This window comes from Nerophis ophidion, linkage group LG04 (genome assembly GCF_033978795.1).
Source record: "Nerophis ophidion isolate RoL-2023_Sa linkage group LG04, RoL_Noph_v1.0, whole genome shotgun sequence".
NCBI classification, from domain to species: Eukaryota; Metazoa; Chordata; class Actinopteri; order Syngnathiformes; family Syngnathidae; genus Nerophis; species Nerophis ophidion.
Genome location: NC_084614.1, coordinates 46,594,503 through 46,613,815, shown reverse-complemented (window position 1 = coordinate 46,613,815; position 19,313 = coordinate 46,594,503). Strand labels below are relative to the sequence as shown.

Genomic DNA, 19,313 nt, shown 5'->3' with positions numbered 1-19,313 from the left:
TTTGCAAATAATTGTATTCCGTTTATATTTACATCTAACACAATTTCCCAACTCAGATGGAAACGGGGTTTGTACTTTGGTCTCGTTTAGGAGATATAAATGTCTGATATGAATAAGACAACTGTGATCTCATCTCATCTTCAGTTGTGCTTTGCTAACGGCCTTAATGGTTTTAAACTGTGAAACTTTTTTTGTCATGTGAAGGATTTTTATTTACTTTTTCCTGCAGAATATTTCCCTTCTACAATTTCTTGCAACAAACGCTTTTAAAAATATGGTACTTTCCATTCTAATTTTTGGGAAGAAGTATGACTGATCTGATCATAGGGTCAGTGTGCAGAAGCTTTGCTACAATGACGTAGAATCTATGGAAATTGCGGAAGATATTCGAAACAGAATATTCAAAATGGCCGACTGAATTTGCAGCATTTTGTGATGTTTAGTCAGTACTTTCACATACTTTGCGGATTTTACATATAAGTGGATATGGTTGGATAAATACAATGAAACACAAATAAGCATATCAAGTCAACTTGTTTTTCCACTTTACTTGTACTTTAAGTTTGCACTTTATTCATCTCAATGTTGGACTTTATTATTTCCTTGCATATAATGTACAATTTAGGGATGTAATGATAAACAGTATAAATGATTACTACCGAAGGTTAGTATTACTCTTAGGTAACACTATGTTATTATTTCAAATTCAAATGATCATAAAACGGTAACACTAAACTCACAAACCAGTGCTATTGCACTTGTACAAGAGAAGCAAGCCTGCACACAACCTGCCATCCTAAATGCGAATGTGAATAATGTTTGGGGTTTCCAGCAATATTGCCCAGGTCTAGCATGAATGGAAGCTAAAACTGGGAGTTTTTAACCCCTTGCGATCTCTCTGTGAAAGCTGCTTATTGTGTTGTGGATTATTGTGACACAGATTGCAGCTTTAATGGAAGAGAACAATGTATATTATATTCAAACAAAACATAAGAAAAAAAGAATTTATATAAGTCATTAACAAGCAAACTCGGGAAAAATTAACATGAAATGCCGGATGCCCTCCATTGTTTCTCTAATTTGTTTATTGTGTTGTTGTGCTCCTCATCTTTGTTGACAGGTTACATTGGGTAGCACTGGTACTGGGTGTTGCCAAAACAGCAGATACAATTCGGCATCCACACTCTGTAAGAAGAGCTCACTTGTCCAGACCAAAACATGGACTCCTGTCAAAAAAACATCGAACTTTTTCGCTATTGGCGCAGAAAAAAAAAAAAAAAGTTAGTAGCAGTTTATTTAACATATTTTAAAGCACACACACACACACACACACACACACACACACACACACACACACACACACACACACACACACACAATTGGGGCAAAATAACAATGCCTTCTAACAGTCTGCTTCTGATAAGGCCACCAAATGTTAGCTAACAGCATTACATCACATGTTTCTCTGAACGTTCAGTACAAGACAAGCACAGTTCATCACTTAAGGTCACATGAATACAATCTCACAAGTACCCAACACAAACACACACAGACTTGAAAAAGTGGTGTTGTGTTTCTTAGGGGTGCGTTTTGAGAGAAAGGGCTCCGAGTTGACAAATGGTTAAGATGGAGGGAAAGGACAAGAGGGGCCAATTGGCATTGGCTTTTGTGTCCAACTTTCTTTGAACTGTGTATGGCTTAAAATAGACATTGAATAATTACACAAGTGTTGGCACAGCTCTAGTATTAGCTTTAAATATACACAGTCTGACCCAGAAGTTTGGACCTTTATAATCAGTGGATTAGTCTGGTGGGGGAACCAGATGGAAGGTATCTATTAGTCACGCATGCGTGTGTTCTGCCTTCTGAATAGCAAATAAATCTGCAGATTCTTTACCAACAGCTGGTACAATCCAAACAATCCCAGTTTTTGACATCACACACACCAACTGCTGCTTGCACAGAGAAAAAACTATTGGCCCACAACCAGGGCAGCTCAGCAACAGCCAAAGACCTCACTCCACTAAGCAGCTTAATACTTACTTGTCTTTTATGGCTGCACCAACGCGCACACACACGCACTATTCACCGGAGGATACATTGTTCAGGCACACAAACACCCTACTGATCAAAGAAGAAGCTATATTTTGTTGTACTCTGAAAACTGTTTTTATCCGTCATATTCTATTGCTGTCATCATGTATTTATTATTTTCATCAAATAGTTAGCTTTCTTTTTTATCATAAACTTTACCGAGTCTAACTTTCTAATGCTAGATCCTGGACGTATAAATGTTTAAATTGACAATAAACGCTTTTCTATTCTACATTATGTGAATACCTCCACAGTACGGCTGCTTCGAGTTGTAAACAAATGAAGGATCAAACCTATAAAGTAAGCTATAAACGAAATTGCGAACATGATAACAGATTCTATAAATTACTCTTCCATTTCCAAACACAGTAGGCACTGTACCTATTAAAAATAGTTTTGAGGAAAATCATTAGTTTTTTTGCCGGTCGGTGATGCCATTATCTTGTAGTAGAAGGCTAAGCTAGCTACATATCATTCACGCATTCCTAACCTACTGTTATTACTTACCGTTTCATTGTCCCTCTATCGCCATAAAAGGCCATTAAAAGTAGTTACACGGAAAATCCCCCTTTTTTGGAAGATTTGTGAGTGAAGCAGGTCTATTCTTCGCACACAAAAATGAACTGGAAATATCATATAAAAATACAACACATGTAAAGATGGCAAAAAAAAATTCCAAAATGACTAAAGCAAAATATGTTTTGGGCCAAAAATCTGTTCATATTCTATAATTACATATGTGGTCCCTTTTAGGGTTTCTCATTGTTCCAATTGGGTTCAGTTTTTTCTTGCGCTGATGTGGGATCTGAGCCCAGAATGTGGTTGTGGCTTGTGCAGCCTTGTTTGAGACATTTGTGATTAAGGGCTATATGAGTAAACTTTGATTGATTGATAATACATGAGTATATTTAACGGTAGTCTAAATATAGGAAACGTGTACCTGCAAAAATACAATTTTTTTTTTTAGTCTTCAAGAAAGTTCATTTAAATTGTACGCATAAAATGCAATAAGATCAATGTGCAGGACATTTTTCCTAAAAAAAAAGCCTTTTTTCTGCATTTATGCATTTTACTTTTTAGAGATGCAAATGGCACTGATTCTGGGTAATGGCTCAAATACAGATACAGCAGGGTTTCTCCCCTAATGTAACTAAATGTGGTGCACCGCCACGGCAAAATCATAGCCACCACATGTTGAAAATAAGGGATTTTTACGTCAAACCAAATCAAAGTAATGTAATGTATTGTAATGCCTCAGAAGAAGTCACAATGTTTGACAATGTTTTTAACTTTAATTGCCAATCTTGTGATAACAACCGGCCTAATTCCAAAAGATTTGACCTCCCATGCACACACTTCCGCCTCTGTGCCTCCCCTGACACACAACACTTCTTCATTCTCCGCTAATCCGCTTTCAAACAAATGAACATCTAATCCAGTGGTTCTTAACGTTGGAGGTACCAAACCCCACCAGTTTCATAAGCACATTCACCGAAGCCTTCATTAGTTAAAAATAAAATGTTGTTTTTTTTTCAAATTCAAGACAAAGTTGTATGTTTTTGGTAACACATTAATATGGGTAAAATGTTGTAAGTAACAAAGACTTAATTTAAAAGGGTTAGGGCCAGTGTTAGAAGTTTAGGGTTATAATAAGCCCATGCCGAATAAGGCATTAATAAGTACTTAATAATGACTAGTTGAGAGCCAATATGTTACTAATTTGCATGTTAATAAGCAACTAATTAATGGTGAATATGTTCCCCATATTTAAGCTGCACAAAATGAATCGTGCATGAACATCATCACCTTGTTCAAACAACAAAACCAACACAGTGCATAAACTCACAACAAATGACACACATACAAATCAGTCTGACTTCTGCTGTTGCCGTATCCGTAATACGCCGATAGGGAGAAGTTTTTATTTACACGATGAGTCGGGTGTGTTTTGACCTGCGCCGAACCCCTGAGGCCGACTCACGGGACCCCTAGGGTTCGATCGAACCTAGGTTAAGAACCACTGATCTAATCAAAATTACACCAACATAAAACATTACCACCAGCAGGTCGTTACAGTATGAATGGATCTTTGATCCCCGTAAACGAAACGCGGGATTGTCTCAATCCATAGTGGCTCCCAGGAGCTTTTTCAAAGATGGGGAAAAAGATGGGAGATATATGTTTCTGTTTTAATATGGTTTCCGTAGGAAGTCAAACATAACACAAATCTTCCTAAAGGTTAGAATGTGCTTCGCTGATTTGAGTATTTGGCGAGCGCTGTTTTGTCCTACTGATTTCGGCAGTCTAGGCGGACTGTGACGCAACACTTTGTTAAAAATGTATAACTTTCTCTGACGCTGCCACAAAAACACATGTTTTATGCCACTTTTTCTTTGTCTCATTTTGTCCGCCAAACCTTTTATGCTGTGCATGAAAGCACAAAAATGAGCTCTGGTGTGCTCTGTGTGTTTAATTTATATTTGCATGTCTCATGACACATTATCTGTACATAATATTAGCTGCATTTCTGATCGGTTTTTGTGTACCATGTTGTTCCAGGCCACAGCAAACATTTACCAGTTTGTCAAAGATTGCAACAAATCCTTTAGAAGAAAACGGCCTGGCGTTTCTTTTAACTTGGAGACACACATCTATACTTTTAGCCATTCTAAACCAGTAATTTCCAGAAGTTATCTCACCCTCTGAGAAGCCGCTGTTTTACTGTTTTCCAATGTTGCAAAAAAAAGTAGAATAAATATTAATTTCAACATTTCTGTCAAAGAAGAGTTGCCTCAGCCTGTTATACGTTAATATAGCTAATACAGACACTTACATCATGTGTTGCCTTCAATATAAGACATATATAAGGCTTTTGATTTTTTACGCCTCCAAACTGGATTGTTTTTTGTATTTTTGGTTTCAACATTTTGGGTTGCCAAACCCTGGTCTTTAAAGTTCAGTCAGCATGTCTGTGATGTGGACATGGCTTTAATGTATCAGAGATATCCCCGCGGATAGTGATTTACTGAATGTTAAAATACAAACCCCGTTTCCATATGAGTTGGGAAATTGTGTTAGATGTAAATATAAACGGAATACAATGATTTGGAAATAGATTTGAACCCATATTCAGTTGAATATGCTACAAAAACAACATATTTGATGTTCAAACTGAAAAACACTTTTTTTTTGCAAATAATCATTAACTCTAGAATTTGATGCGAGCAACACGTGAAAAAGAAGTTGGTAAAGGTGGCAATAAATACTGATAAAGTTGAGGAATTCTCATCAAACACTTATTTGGAACATCCCTTAGGTGTGCAGGCTAATTGGGAACAGGTGGGTGCCATTATTGGGTATAAAAGCAGCTTCCATGAAATGCTCAGTCATTCACAAACAAGGATTGAGCAACGGTCACCACATTGTGAACAAATGCGTGAGCAAATTGTCAAACAGTTTAAGAACAACATTTCTCAAAGAGCTTTTGCAAGAAATTTAGGAATTTCACCATCTACGGTCCGTAATACCATCAAAAGATTCAGAGAATCTGGAGAAATCACTGCACGTAAACGATGATATAACTGACCTTCGTTCCCTCAGGCGGTACTTCATCAAAAAGCGACATCAGTGTGTTAAGGATATCACCACATGGGCTCAGGAACACTTCAGAAAACCACTGTCAGTAACTACAGTTTGTCGCTACATCTGTAAGTACAAGTTAAAACTCTACTATGCAAAGCCAAAGCCATTTATCAACGACACCCAGAATCCCCGCCAGCTTCGCTGGGCCCGAACTTAGCTAAGATGGACTGATGCAAAGTGGAAAAGTGTTCTGTGGTCTGACGAGTCCACATTTCAAATTGTTTTTGGAAATGGTGAACGTCATGTCCTCCGGACCAAAGAGGAAAAGAACCATCAGGACTGTTCTAGTTGCAAAGTTCAGAAGCCAGCATCTGTGATGGTATGGAGGTGTATTAGTGCCCAAGGCACGGGTAACTTACACATCTGTGAAGGCACCATTAATGCTGAAAGATATATATACAGGTTTTGGAACAACATATGTTGTCATCCAAGCAACGTTATCATGGACACCCCTGCTTATTTCAGCAAGACATTCCCAAGTCACTTGTTACAAGAGCGTGGCTTCATAGTAAAGGAGTGCGGGTACTAGACTGGCCTCCCTGTAGTCCAGACCTGTCTCATATTGAAAATGTGTGGCGCATTATGAAGCCTAAAATACCACAACGGAGACCCCGGACTGTTAAACAACTTAAGCTGTACATAAAACAAGAATGGGAAAGAATTCCACCTGAAAAGCTTCAAAAATGTCTCTCTCAGTTCCCAAACGTTTATTGAGTGTTGTTAAAAGAAAAGGTGATGAAACACAGTGGTGAACATGCCCTTTCCCAACTACTTTGGCATGTGTTGCAGCCATGAAATTGTAAGTTAATTATTATTTGCAAAAAAAAACAAAGTTTATGAGTTTGAACATCAAATATCTTGTCTTTGTAGTGCATTCAACTGAATATGGGTTGAAAAGGATTTGCAAATCATTATATTCCATTTATATTTACATCTAACACAATTTCCCAACACATATGGAAACGGGGTTTGTATGAAGAGGACAGTGGCGGCTTTAAAGAGAGAAAGTTCAACTGGAACAGCGGCGTGAAGCAGTTTGGACATAATGCTCACTGCAGCTCGCTTTTTGTCCGGGACACCAAGGGACAGAAGTACAGTTTCTAAACACGAGTACATTCTAAAATAACACCAGAAAAAATGCTGGATTTGTTGCTAGTTGTTTAATAAAAAAGAAAAAAAAAACACAAAATGTCTCTCGACACTTAAAAATTCTTAACAAAGTACATTCTACAATGAGCAACAACTATTGAAAATAAACAAAACAATACAAAAATACAATTGAATACTAAATTATAATATCACAGATTTGTTTTTAAATGTATGTATACATTTATCTTTTGAGTCTTTTTACAGAAAATTTTATAACAGCAAATTATACAATGAGGGGGACTCGCTCCCACCGCCATAGGTAGTTTGTCCATCCAGGGGAAACCCTGTACAGTACTTCCCTTTAGCTCAAAAGGCTACGTCTTTTTAAGGTATTATTTGATGCACCTAAATGTGGCAATTGGGAACATTTGCATTACTGGCTGCTATTTTTACAATTCAGAAGAACAAAAAACATTTATTTTGTACTAAATAACCTTCCACAGCACAATGAACTGAAGGTCAGTACCTTGCAAGGACACTCGCAAGCCCAACACACCTGACAGCTGCCAAGAGATGCTTTTAAAGACATGTCTGCCAGAGTTCATGGATAAGGTGTCAAACAGAACTGCATAGAAGAATGTGTGGTCAGCAGCTGTGTGGCCTGAACAGATAACAGCACAAACCTCATATGAGTGGAAGCAATGCATTAATTAAGTATTTTAACAAAAAAATCTTACCAGATTTTGTGCGTATCTTCTCTCCACAAGGCCCATATGTTCATCTACCAGTAAGTAAAATTATAACAGACAAGTTCACTTATCTTTAGCTAACAAATAATTGTTTTGTTTATGTGAAATAGATTTGTCAGCTTTGCCTGATCTAAATAAGAACGGCTCATTGTCTTGTTGACCTGCGACTGAGACCAAACTTTCTGACACTGGGCAACACATTTTGAATTCAGTGATAATAGTAGTCACAATGGAGATAAGGATTATTATGTTGGGTATGAACATACAAAGTTAGCTGTTAGCTATGGAGCCAAAACACTGACTATGTTTTCATGCACTAAATTAGTTCGACTTCTCATATAATTTGGCTTAAAAGAAGCATCCTACAACCCATGAAAACACCTAAATGTGATCATGTTCGTCTTTTGAAAAGTCAAACTAACACACCTAGATTAGGCAAAACCCGTTTCCATATGAGTTAGGCAATTGTGTTAGATGTAAACATAACCGAATACAATGATTTGCAAATCCTTTTCAACCCATATTCAATTTAATTGTACTACAAAGACAAGATATTTATTGTTCAAACTCATAAACTTTGTTTTTTTTTTGCAAATAGTAATTAACTTAGAATTTCATGGCTGCAACACGTGTCAAAGTAGTTGGGAAAGGGCATGCTCACCACTGTGTTACATCACCTTTTCTATTAACAACACTCAATAAATGTTTGGGAACTGAGGAAACTAATTGTTGAAGCTTTGAAAGTGGAATTCTTTCCCATTCTTGTTTTATGTAGAGCTTCAGTTGTTCAACAGTCCGGGGTCTCCACTGTCGTATTTTACGCTTCCTAATGCGCCATAAATTTTCGATGGGAGACAGGTCTGGACAGCATGAGAGCCAGGAAAGTAACCGCACTCTTTTTTTACGAAGCCACGCTGTTGTAACACGTGCTGAATGTGGCTTGGCATTGTTTTGCTGAAATAAACAGGGGCGTCCATGAAAAAGACGGCGCTTAGATGGCAGCATATGTTGTTCCAAAACCTTTATGTACTTTTCAGCATTAATGGTGCCTTCACAGATGTGTAAGTTACCCATGCCTTTGGCACTAATGCACCCCAATACCATCACAGAAGCTGGCTTTTGACCTTTGCGTCGATAACAGTCTGGATGGTTCGCTTCCCCTTTGGTCCGGATGACACGATGCCGAATACTTCCAAAAACAATTTGAAATGTGGACTTGTCAGACCACAGAACACTTTTCCACTTTGCATCATTCCATCTTAGATGATCTCGGGCTCAGAGAAGCCGGCGGCGTTTCTGGATGTTGTTGATAAACGGCTTTCGATTTGCATAGTAGAGCTTTAACTTGCACTTACAGATGTAACAACAAACTGTTTTTAGTGACAGTGGTTTTCTGAAGTGTTCCTAAGTCCATGTGGTGATATCCTTTAGAGATTGATTTTGTTTTTGATACAGTGCCATCTGAGAGATCAAAGGTCACAATCATTAAATGTTGGTTTCTGGCCATGCCGCTTACGTCGAGTGATTTCTCCAGATTCTATAAACCTTTTGATGATATTATGGACCGTAGATGTTGAAATCCCTAAATTTCTTGCAATTGCACTTTGAGAAACGTTGTTCTTAAACTGTTTGACTATTTGCTCACGCAGTTGTGGACAAAGGGGTGTACCTAGCTCCATCCTTTCTTGTGAAAGATTGAGCATTTTTTGGGAAGCTGTTTATATACCCAATCATGGCACCCACCTGTTCACAATTAGCCTGCACACTTGTGGGATGTTCCAAATAAGTGTTTGATGAGCATTCCTCAACTTTATCAGTATTTATTGCCACCTTTCCCAACTTCTTTGTCACGTGTTGCTGGCATCAAATTCTAAAGTTAATGATTATTTGCAAAAAAAAAAATGTTTTATCAGTTTGAACATCAAATATGTTGTCTTTGTAACATATTCAACTGAATATGGGTTGAAAATGATTTGCAAATCATTGTATTCCGTTTATATTTACATCCAACACAATTTCCCAAATCATATAGAAACGGGGTTAGGAGAAACCACATCTCTCAAGTGGATGTGTGCCATCGCAGGAGACCTTTCGTGTCGCGCATGCGCCAGTCTCAACATGCGGGTTATAACTCGGAAGTGGATCACGTTCAATAAAACCATAGCAACACTAGAATGAATAGGAGACTGTTTAATTGATTCACAAATCAAAAGACTGGAACATTTTGAAGCCCACCGATTTGGGGGAACAAAAACAAGTGAGATGGAAGAGAAGCAGGTATATTCAAGGCAAAGAAGAAAACTAACACAAACCTTTTCACGCTGCATTGGTGCAGTCCAAACTAATTAAAAATAACTGTATTCCACACAACTGGCAAGCCTGTACACAACAATAGCAACCCTCATCTGAAGCGGTATCAGGGCACAAACAAACAGTCTTTTCCTTCAGACTTAAAATTCCATCAATCCACTGAGCTTATTCAATGAACTTCCAGACATTCAAAAAATGTCTTTCCATTCTCTGTCTGAAAATTCCTTTGAAGCAACTCTCTCCCACCAGTCGTTCTTTGCTTCGAACATGCATTTAAATCCGAAATTCCGAGACCTTGTTGGTAGTATGTTGGAGTATGTTGGTAGACCTTCTTGGTGTGATGTTCGTAGCGCAATCATCTTATTGATACGAGATGCTGATTAATATCAAGACAACCTTTAGAGCTGTAATATTTGTAATCTGTGGCAAAATTACAGCGGACATTAGGTACAACAAGAACGAGGCTCTTGACTTGTAAGGATCTGCAAAGATACCTTGTTTTGGTGTCACGTCATAAGTCAACCTGAAAAGTAATACATTAATTCGCGCTAAAAGGAAATAAGCACAACAAGTGTACAGGAGGCACACGGCTTATGACCAGTAGTCGCATTAGAGAGTGTGCATGGACACAGACTTCACATATAGGTATGAAAATACAAAAAAACTAACAATTTGAGAAATCAGACTAATTTAGTACGTGGAAACGTAGTCACTCCCAATAAGATTTGGTATAAAAAAAAATACATTGTAGAAAAAGTTCTATTGACACCGGAATAGAGCAGCACGGTGGAACAGGGGTTAGTGCATTTGCCTCACAATCCAAAGGTCCGGAGTAGTCGTGGGTTCAATCCCGGGCTTGGGATCTTTCTGTGTGGAGTTTGCATGTCCTCCCCGTGACTGCGTGGGTTCCCTCCGGGTTCTCCGGTTTCCTCCCACCTCCAAAGACATGCACCTGGTTGATTGGCAACACTAAATGGTCCCTACTGTAAGAATGCGAGTGTGAATGTTGTCCGTCTATCTGTGTTGGCCCTGCGATGAGGTGGCGACTTGTCCAGGGTGTACCCGCCTTCCACCCGATTGTAGCTGAGATAGGCACCAGCGCCGCCCGCGACCCCAAAGGGAATAAGCGGTAGAAAATGGATGGGATGGGATGGATTGCACCGGAACAAGTTTTGGCAACAAATAAATACAAACATTGAAAAAATACTAATAATATTTTTGGTGGATATTTTTGTGTGTGTTTTAAAATAATATTTTTGTACACTGTTCAGGGTTTCCCACACATTCATTTATTTGTGGCGGCCCGCCACGAAAGAATTACGGCCGCCACAAATAAATAAATAAAAAATAATAATAATAAAAATAAAAAATAAATATATATATATATATATATATATATATGGGGTTTTTTTTGTTTTTTTTTGGCTTTTGACTCGCTCGACCGCTCATAAAAGCAATGGGACTCTGTCTGTGAATGGAGTTTGTAGTTACGTATATAAATATGTAAATATTATATAAATATGTACATAAAGTGTTGTAATTATATTCCAACTCCACGTTCTTCTTGGTCATCGCCGCCGCAGCCTCCCCCTCCCCCCTAAATCCCACGCCGCTCGACCACACCACCACAAATAGATGCCTGACCTGTGGGAAACACTGCTGTTATTGTTTTCGTGTTTCACAAGTTTTAATTTTCAACTTGTACTTTTTCCCATTTGCTTGTCATTTTTACAGTTTAAAATTAAGTGCAGCAATTTGACGTGGCGTTGTAGGTGCCTGTGGGGGGAGCCTTCAATAAGTTTACCTAGAAACAGTTTTACTAGACCTGGGCTTGCAGGTAAATCACAATAGAAAAAGACAGGAGGACGGAGGGTGTCTAGATCAAGTTCAGTTATAGGATATCTATAGCTGTGTCTCAATTCTTCAGCCACATCCTCAGAAGGACCCAGCCCATGCAGTCAAGGGAATCGTGGGTCCTGGAGTCCTCCAGCAACTGTTTCGAGCAATGTGAATTGAGACCGTCAACGTTTGCCAGACTTCCTGGTTGTTTACCATGTTCACATCCTCCACTTGTGATATTGCAGTCCACTAAGTGGAGAAAATGGAAGAAAGGATAGCCCAAACAAAATATGAAATTACGAAACAAAAGCTTTAGCTTTTAGCTTTAAAATAATCCAAAGTCATGCCTTAACTGAAAAATAGTTTAAAGACAGCGTTACATTTCCATTGGTAATATATTTTTAGAATGCTAAGGGTTCATGTAAAATTCTGCTCCTACCTTCAATGCTGAGTTCGAAGCAGACATGGCAGAAAGATAAGGTCCCTGTATCTGTCTCGAGCTTGCAGACACTGCAGATATTGTCATCGTTGAGATCAATGTTCACAAACTGTTCTTCTTCATCCATGGTGCTTCCAGGAACACAACTGTGAAATGGAGAAGCTGGCTCAATACCAAAAACTTGCAGGGCATTTTTTGTTTGCATTGAAGCTGTAAGAAAATCAGACAAAAAAAAACATTGATATGCGGTGAACTAAACGGAAGAACAGCTTCAACAAAGATGGCCGAGTTAAAAATGTGTTATGTTAATATCTAAGTGGATAAGATGCAGTGCAAACGACAAATATTTGAGATGCAAGCTGTCTTTTGGCTATTTGTCATGCTTTAAGATCTGACCAAAACTGCCGGTCTAACAAGCTGGCATTAGCTTGAAGCTAGAGATGGACTAACCTCGTTTTTCCAAGCATAGGAAGGAAGAAAGTGAGTGTGAAGGACAGTGCTGAGAAGAAGTGGATGATATTCATTGAATTAAAGAAATAAGTTATCAAAAACATGAAATAAGCAGTTGGAGCGCAGCACTGCTAGTCTGCACCATACTTAAACAGAAGGAGTCGATAACGCCAGCCAAGATAATTCAAATAATATCTAAATGGTGGACATTTATCCATGAAAATATGCAAAAGCAGCTGACAGTATGTTTGAAGGAGAAGTAGCTGGAAGGAGATAACTTAGAAATCCACTCTCCAATGTAAATGCTGTACATTACTACATAAAACTACTGTGGTTGTTTGTACTACTTTATTTTATATTGTTTTTCATACAATATTTCTCATCTAAAAGCTTGTTTAAATTGATTTTAATTCATTTCAATAGGCAACAATAAAATTAGATGCAAGTGTTTGAAGTTACAAACTGCGACATAGAATAAATTAAGTACATTAATTAACTTACGTATGAGCGGTTAGTTCCAGCTCCAACAACAATCTGGATGTTGCTCCAGTCGCCATTATTCACTACTACTACAACACAAGAATCAATGAGAGTTAAGGTTGCTCACTTCCAGAATAACGCTGCTCTGATCCTAGACTTTTTGTAAAGAACTGCAAGTCACACGCTCACAAGCGATACCAGAATCAAGATGGCGTCAGTGTTACCACCTACTGGTAATTTTCCTGAAGGAACTCTCCTGAAGGAATCAATAAAGTACTATCTATCTATCTATCTATCCATCCATCCATCTATCTATCCATCTCTACTGCTCACTAGTGTTACCATATCTGAGTTATTGTGCAGAAATATGGGGAAACAACTACAAATGTGCGCTACATTCGTTAATTGTGTTACAAAAAATATCAATTAGAATAATACATAATGTTGGATATAAAGAACATACAAACCCTTTATTTATTGAGTCAAAAATATTTAAGTTCAGTGATTTGATAAAATTGCAAACAGCTAAAATGATGTACAAAGCAAATTATAACCTGCTACCAAAGAATGTACAACAATTCTTCTCAACTAAAGAGGAAAAATATAACCTTAGAGGAGAATCTAATTTAAAACATTTGAATGCACGTACAGCACTTAAAACCTTAAGCATATCAGTATGTGGAATTAAATTATGGAATGGATTAAGTAAAGAAGTTAAACATTGTACTCATACGATCCACTTTAAGAGGATGCTCAAATTAATAGTGCTTAAAAAGTACAGAGAAGAATTATGAGAAACACTTTCAACCTTATTGAAAATAAGATATTCTTCATCTCAGTATGTTGGTAATGACTGAATTAATTAATTACGTGTTACATATCTGTTGTATTACTCATTCACGGATGCCATTTTGCTGTAAGGAAAGTCAGTAGATGAATGTATATATTTGTGGGCGCTCTGACGTGGGAAAGAGGTAGGATTAAATAAGCTTTGCTTCTTCCTACTCCTTTTCGGACATGATGCGGTGTAAGGTGATATGAAACTGTGTGATGTATTGTGTTGTAAATGTGCTCATGTTCGAAATAAACTATGAAAAGAAAGAAGGGTGGTCATAGTGACTAAACTGTAGCATGATGATTCCCGTTTAGATACAAAATTATCACTGTTTTTTTAAGGAAAACTGCACTTATTGGGGGGAATTTTGCCCATCATCCACAATACTTCTGTATGACAAGAACACACGTCTTTCCCTTTTATGTGCTTTGTAAGTAGTTAAAAACTGTTAGTAAGAGCCAGTTAATGCAGGTAATTTACGCATTGTAAAACATCGATAAAAGGTTCTACAATCATTCAACCACCCGCAACGCTTTATTTACATGATGTGACCTGCATAATAACCAAGCATCTGCGAGATTATTATTGTTGGCGCTCCCACACGCATAGTGGCACATCACCTTGCTCACACTGCTCCTCCAAACAGTCACGAGTAGCCAGCTACTGGCTGTTAGCTAGCTTGAGCTGCTAATAATGTTGGTTGCCATCCGCCATAAAATAAAGAAGAAAGATATTAAGATGCTTCTGCTGCTGTAATTCGTTTGAGCTAGTCAAATTAAATGCAGAGTTATAAATCATACAGCTCACCTGTATAGGAGAAAGTTTTGGCACTAAGTTGGTTAACTTTGAAAATCCACATGCTACCAACTTGATACTATTCGGGTGTGAACTTGGCACTCAACAAATGAAACAAGCATAAAACAAGCATTTTTTTTTTACCTGAGGAATGAGGGCAATTCTAAATTTAACAGCTCAAAGGGAGCACAAGTGCTCAAATCCCATCAGTGAGAGGGAATATTGCAGGTTACTGTTTTTACACTGCGATAATTATTCATGCGTTTGTTACGTTTTGTCTCGACTACTGCAAAGTGTTATTATCGGGCCTCCCCCATGTCTAGCAAAAATGCTTCCCAAGCATGGCCGTCGCTGCTGCTCACTACTCCCCTTACCTCCCAGAGGGTGAACATGGGGATGGGTCAAATGTTAATTTCACCACACCTAGTGTGTGACTATCATTGGAACTTTAACTTTATTATACATTCACACAATCCATCCATACACCCATTTTCTACCGCTTGTCCCGTACGGTTGCGGGGGCCGCTGGAGCCTACCTCAGCTACAATCGGGCGGAAGGCGCGGTACACCCTGGACAAATTACCGGTCTCAGGGCCAACAGAGATAGACAGACAACATTCACACATTAGGGCCCATTTAGTGTTGCCAATCAACCTATCCCCAGGTGCATGTCTTTGGAGGTGGGAGGAAGCTGGAGTACCCGAAGGGAACCCACACAGTCATGGGGAGAACATGCAAACTCCACACAGAAAGATCCCGAGCGCAGGATCGAACCCAAGACCTTCGTATTGTGAGGCAGACGCACTAACCCCTCTGCACCATGTTGCCCTGCCCATCCATACAATATATTACTTAAATCTGTTTTTAGGCCATGATCAACTACATGAAGGGGAAACCCTGGCATGTACTTCTTTTTAAATCACGCTTCTTGGACAGCACTGCTGTGTCGTGCAGTAAGTAGCAGGAAGATAGAAAATAAGTATATTATGGGGCACATATCAGCATGCCCCGTGTCCAAATCTGATGACTTCACACTCTCTACAATCGTGTTTTTTCCCATTTAGCTCACAATTTAGACAAATTCTTTAGAACAGTTTAAAAGCAAGCATGTCAGCGGCTGCTGCTTGCAGCAGACTAATATGACAGTGACCGCATTGTTCATATGGGACACAATCCTGAAGCAACATCACAGCAAAATGATGAAAGACACATGCAAACAGAAATATGTGTGTTCTTGCACACTCACCTCAATGTAGGAATCAATTCCTTTCATTGTCAGATGCGGAAGTGCAGCGTCGACATGTTTGAGTGTCTAATTGTCTTTACGCAACACACCTTGCACACTCACACGTTTCGAGCTAACTTTTTTTTTTAAATATGCAACTTTATTGGCATTATATGTCATTAAGCATCCGTCATGTTTTCTTCTTCTGCAGTAAGAATGGTATAGGACTGTCTGGACTGAGAGTAGGAGACGTGGGTGCGGGTTTGCGGCTGAGAGGCGTTGGATTAGTTACATTTTGACATCCTATAATAATTCATATTTACACTTAGTAAGAGTTTTAGCGCTCACATTAAAGGCCTACTGAAACCCACTACTACCGACCACGCAGTCTGATTTATATATCAAAGATTAAATATTAACATTGCAACAAATGTCAATACGGCCTTTTTAGTTTACTAAATTGCAATTTTAAATTTCCCACGAGTTTCTTGTTGAAAATGTCGCGGAATGATGACGCGTACGACTGACGTCACTGACTGTCAGGAAATATTAGCAGCTGCACCACTGCATCATTGGATTATTCGTCGTCCTGATGCAGCTGTTTAAAAGGCAGCTGTGAGCTTGGCTCCTCGGCTTCTCTCTGAAACACTTCGTGTTCACCGCAGCCATCCGACCTCTAGGTATGTCTTTACAAGCTTTAAAATCTGACTAAAACACTATTAAAACAATAAGCAGATAAGGGATCTTCCAGAATTATCCTAGTAAATGTGTCTAATTACATCTGAAACGCTCACACTGCCGCCGCTTTTTTTTCTCGCTTTTTTTTCTCGCTTTTTTTTTCTAGTCCTTCACTATCAATATCCTAATTCACAAATCTTTCATCCTTGCTCAAATTAATGGGGAAATTGCCGCTTTCTCTGTCCGAATTGCTCTTACTGCTGATGGCTCCCATTAAAAACAGGAAATTGCCGCTTTCTCGGTCCGAATTGCTCTTACTGCTGATGGCTCCCATTAAAAACAATGTGAATATGTGTGGAGCCCTGCAACTCGTGACGGCACGCACACATACTTCCGGTAAAGGCAGGTCTTTTCTATTAGCGACCAAAAGTTGCGAACTTTATCATCGATGTTCTCTACTAAATCCTTTCAGCAAAACTATGGCAATATCGCGAAATGATCAAGTATGACACATAGAATGGACCTGCTATTCCCGTTTAAATAAGAAAATCTCATTTCAGTAGGCCTTTAAGATTCACATTTAATATTTACGTTTACATTTAACATTTAGGTTTAGATTCAACATTTACGTTTATATTTAAAATAAATATTTTGAAGAGCTTTGTAAATCAAATCCCCATCAGCTGCATTGTTAGCCGCCTCTTACTATTATTTTTTTTACTATTTAGATCACACAGAAAAGGGAAAGACGTGTTCTTTTCCCACATAAAGATTGAAAATGATAGGCAAAAAAGTGTAGTGCCTCTTTAAAAGCGCTTTATAGGCAAAATAAATTAATCTCCCTACTTGGATTATTTATTAATTAGGGCGCAAACAAATACATGTGTTCTTGTCTAACATAAAAGTGCCAAAAATTCCCAAAAAAGTGCAGTTTTCCTATAAGGCCACAATGGAATTGACTTAACGCCATGTTTGATTGATTGATTGATTGATACTTTTATTAGTAGATTGCACAGTTCAGTACATATTCCGTAGAATTGACCACTAAATGGTGACACCCGAATAAGTTTTTCAACTTGTTTAAGTGGGGGTCCATGTTAATCAATTCATGGTACAAATACAGTGGGGCAAAAAAGTATTTAGTCAGCCACCGATTGTGCAAGTTCTCCTACTTAAAATGATGACAGAGGTCTGTAATTTTCATCATAGGTACACTTCAACTGTGAGAGACAGAATGATAAAACAAATCCAGGAATTCACAATGTAGGAATTTTAAAGAATTTATTTGTAAATTATGATGGAAAATGAGTATTTGGTCAACCATTCAAAGCTCTCACTGACTGAAGGAGGTTTTGGCTCAAAATCTCACGATACGTGGCCCCATTAATTCTTTCCTTAACACGGATCAATCGTCCTGTCCCCTTAGCGGAAAAACAGCCCAAAGCATGATGTTTCCACCCCCATGCTTCACAGTAGGAATTGTGTACTTGGGATGCAACTCAGTATTCTTCTTCCTCCAAACACGACGAGTTGAGTTTATACCAAAAAGTTATATTTTGGTTTCATCTGACCACATGACATTCTCCCAATTCTATGCTGTATCATCCATGTATCCATTATTGGTATAAACTCAACCCGTCGTGTTTGGAGGAAGAAGAATAATGAGTTGCATCACATTAACCCCAACCTACTGTGAAGCATGGTGGTGGAAACATCATGCTTTGGGGCTGTTTTTCTGCTAAGGGGACAGGACGATTGATCCGTTTTAAAGGCCTACTGAAACCTACTAATACCGACCACGCAGTCTGATAGCTTCACAGTAGGTGTGGTGTTCTTGGGATGCAACTCAGTATTCTTCTTCCTCTAAACACGACGAGTTGAGTTTATACCAAAATGGATACATGGATGATACAGCAGAGGATTGGTAGAATATCATGTGGTCAGAAGAAACCAAAATAGAACTTTTTGGTATAAACTCAACTCGTCGTGTTTGGAGGAAGAAGAATACTGAGTTGCATCCCAAGAACACCACACCTACTGTGAAGCATGAGGGTGGAAACATCATGCTTTGGAGCGGTTTTTTTGCTGAGGGGACAGGACGATTGATCCGTGTTAAGGAAAGAATGAATGGGGCCATGTATCGTGAGATTTTGAGCCAAAACCTCCTTCCATCAGTGAGAGCTTTGAATTGTTGACCAAACACTTATTTTCCATCACAATTTACAAATAAATTATTTAAAATTTCTACAATTTGAATTCCTGGATTTTTTTCACATTCTGTCTCTCACAGTTGAAGTGTACCTATGATGATAATTACAGACCTCTGTCATCATTTTAAGTGGGAGAACTTGCACAATCGGTGGCTGACTAAATACTTTTTTGCCCCACTGTATATACTATCAGCATAATACAGTCATCACACAGGTTAATCATCATAGTATATACATTGAATTATTTACTTTATTTACAATCTGAGGGGTGGGATGAGGAGCTTTGGTTTGTATCAGTACGTCAGTCATCAACAATTGCATCAACAGAGAAATGGACATTGAAACAGTGTAGGTCTTACTTGGTAGGATATGTACAGCCAGCAGAGTACATAGTGAGTTCAGATAGCATAAGAACAAGTAAATACATTAGAAATATATTTGATTATTTACATTAGGTTATTGACAATCCGGGGAGATG

At 38.4% G+C, this 19,313-nt stretch overlaps 1 protein-coding gene across 4 annotated transcripts in view; it reads right to left on the bottom strand.

The window, feature by feature from the left end:
- Positions 1-19,313, bottom strand: part of lg04h21orf91 (linkage group 04 C21orf91 homolog) — a 31,163-nt gene that overhangs the window by 11,204 nt on the left and 646 nt on the right. Inside the window, exons 1-2 of one of the 4 annotated variants that reach the window (XM_061898194.1) lie at positions 7,563-11,156; positions 7,352-7,486 (exon numbers count right to left, since the gene is read on the bottom strand). In XM_061898194.1, the coding sequence (XP_061754178.1) occupies positions 7,352-7,430 (79 nt within the window). In that variant the 5' untranslated portion in view covers positions 7,431-7,486; positions 7,563-11,156. Of the gene's footprint in view, positions 1-7,351; positions 11,157-12,162; positions 12,373-19,313 lie in introns of those variants that run through there. The other 3 variants (XM_061898191.1, XM_061898193.1, XM_061898192.1) reach the window with 3 other exon arrangements.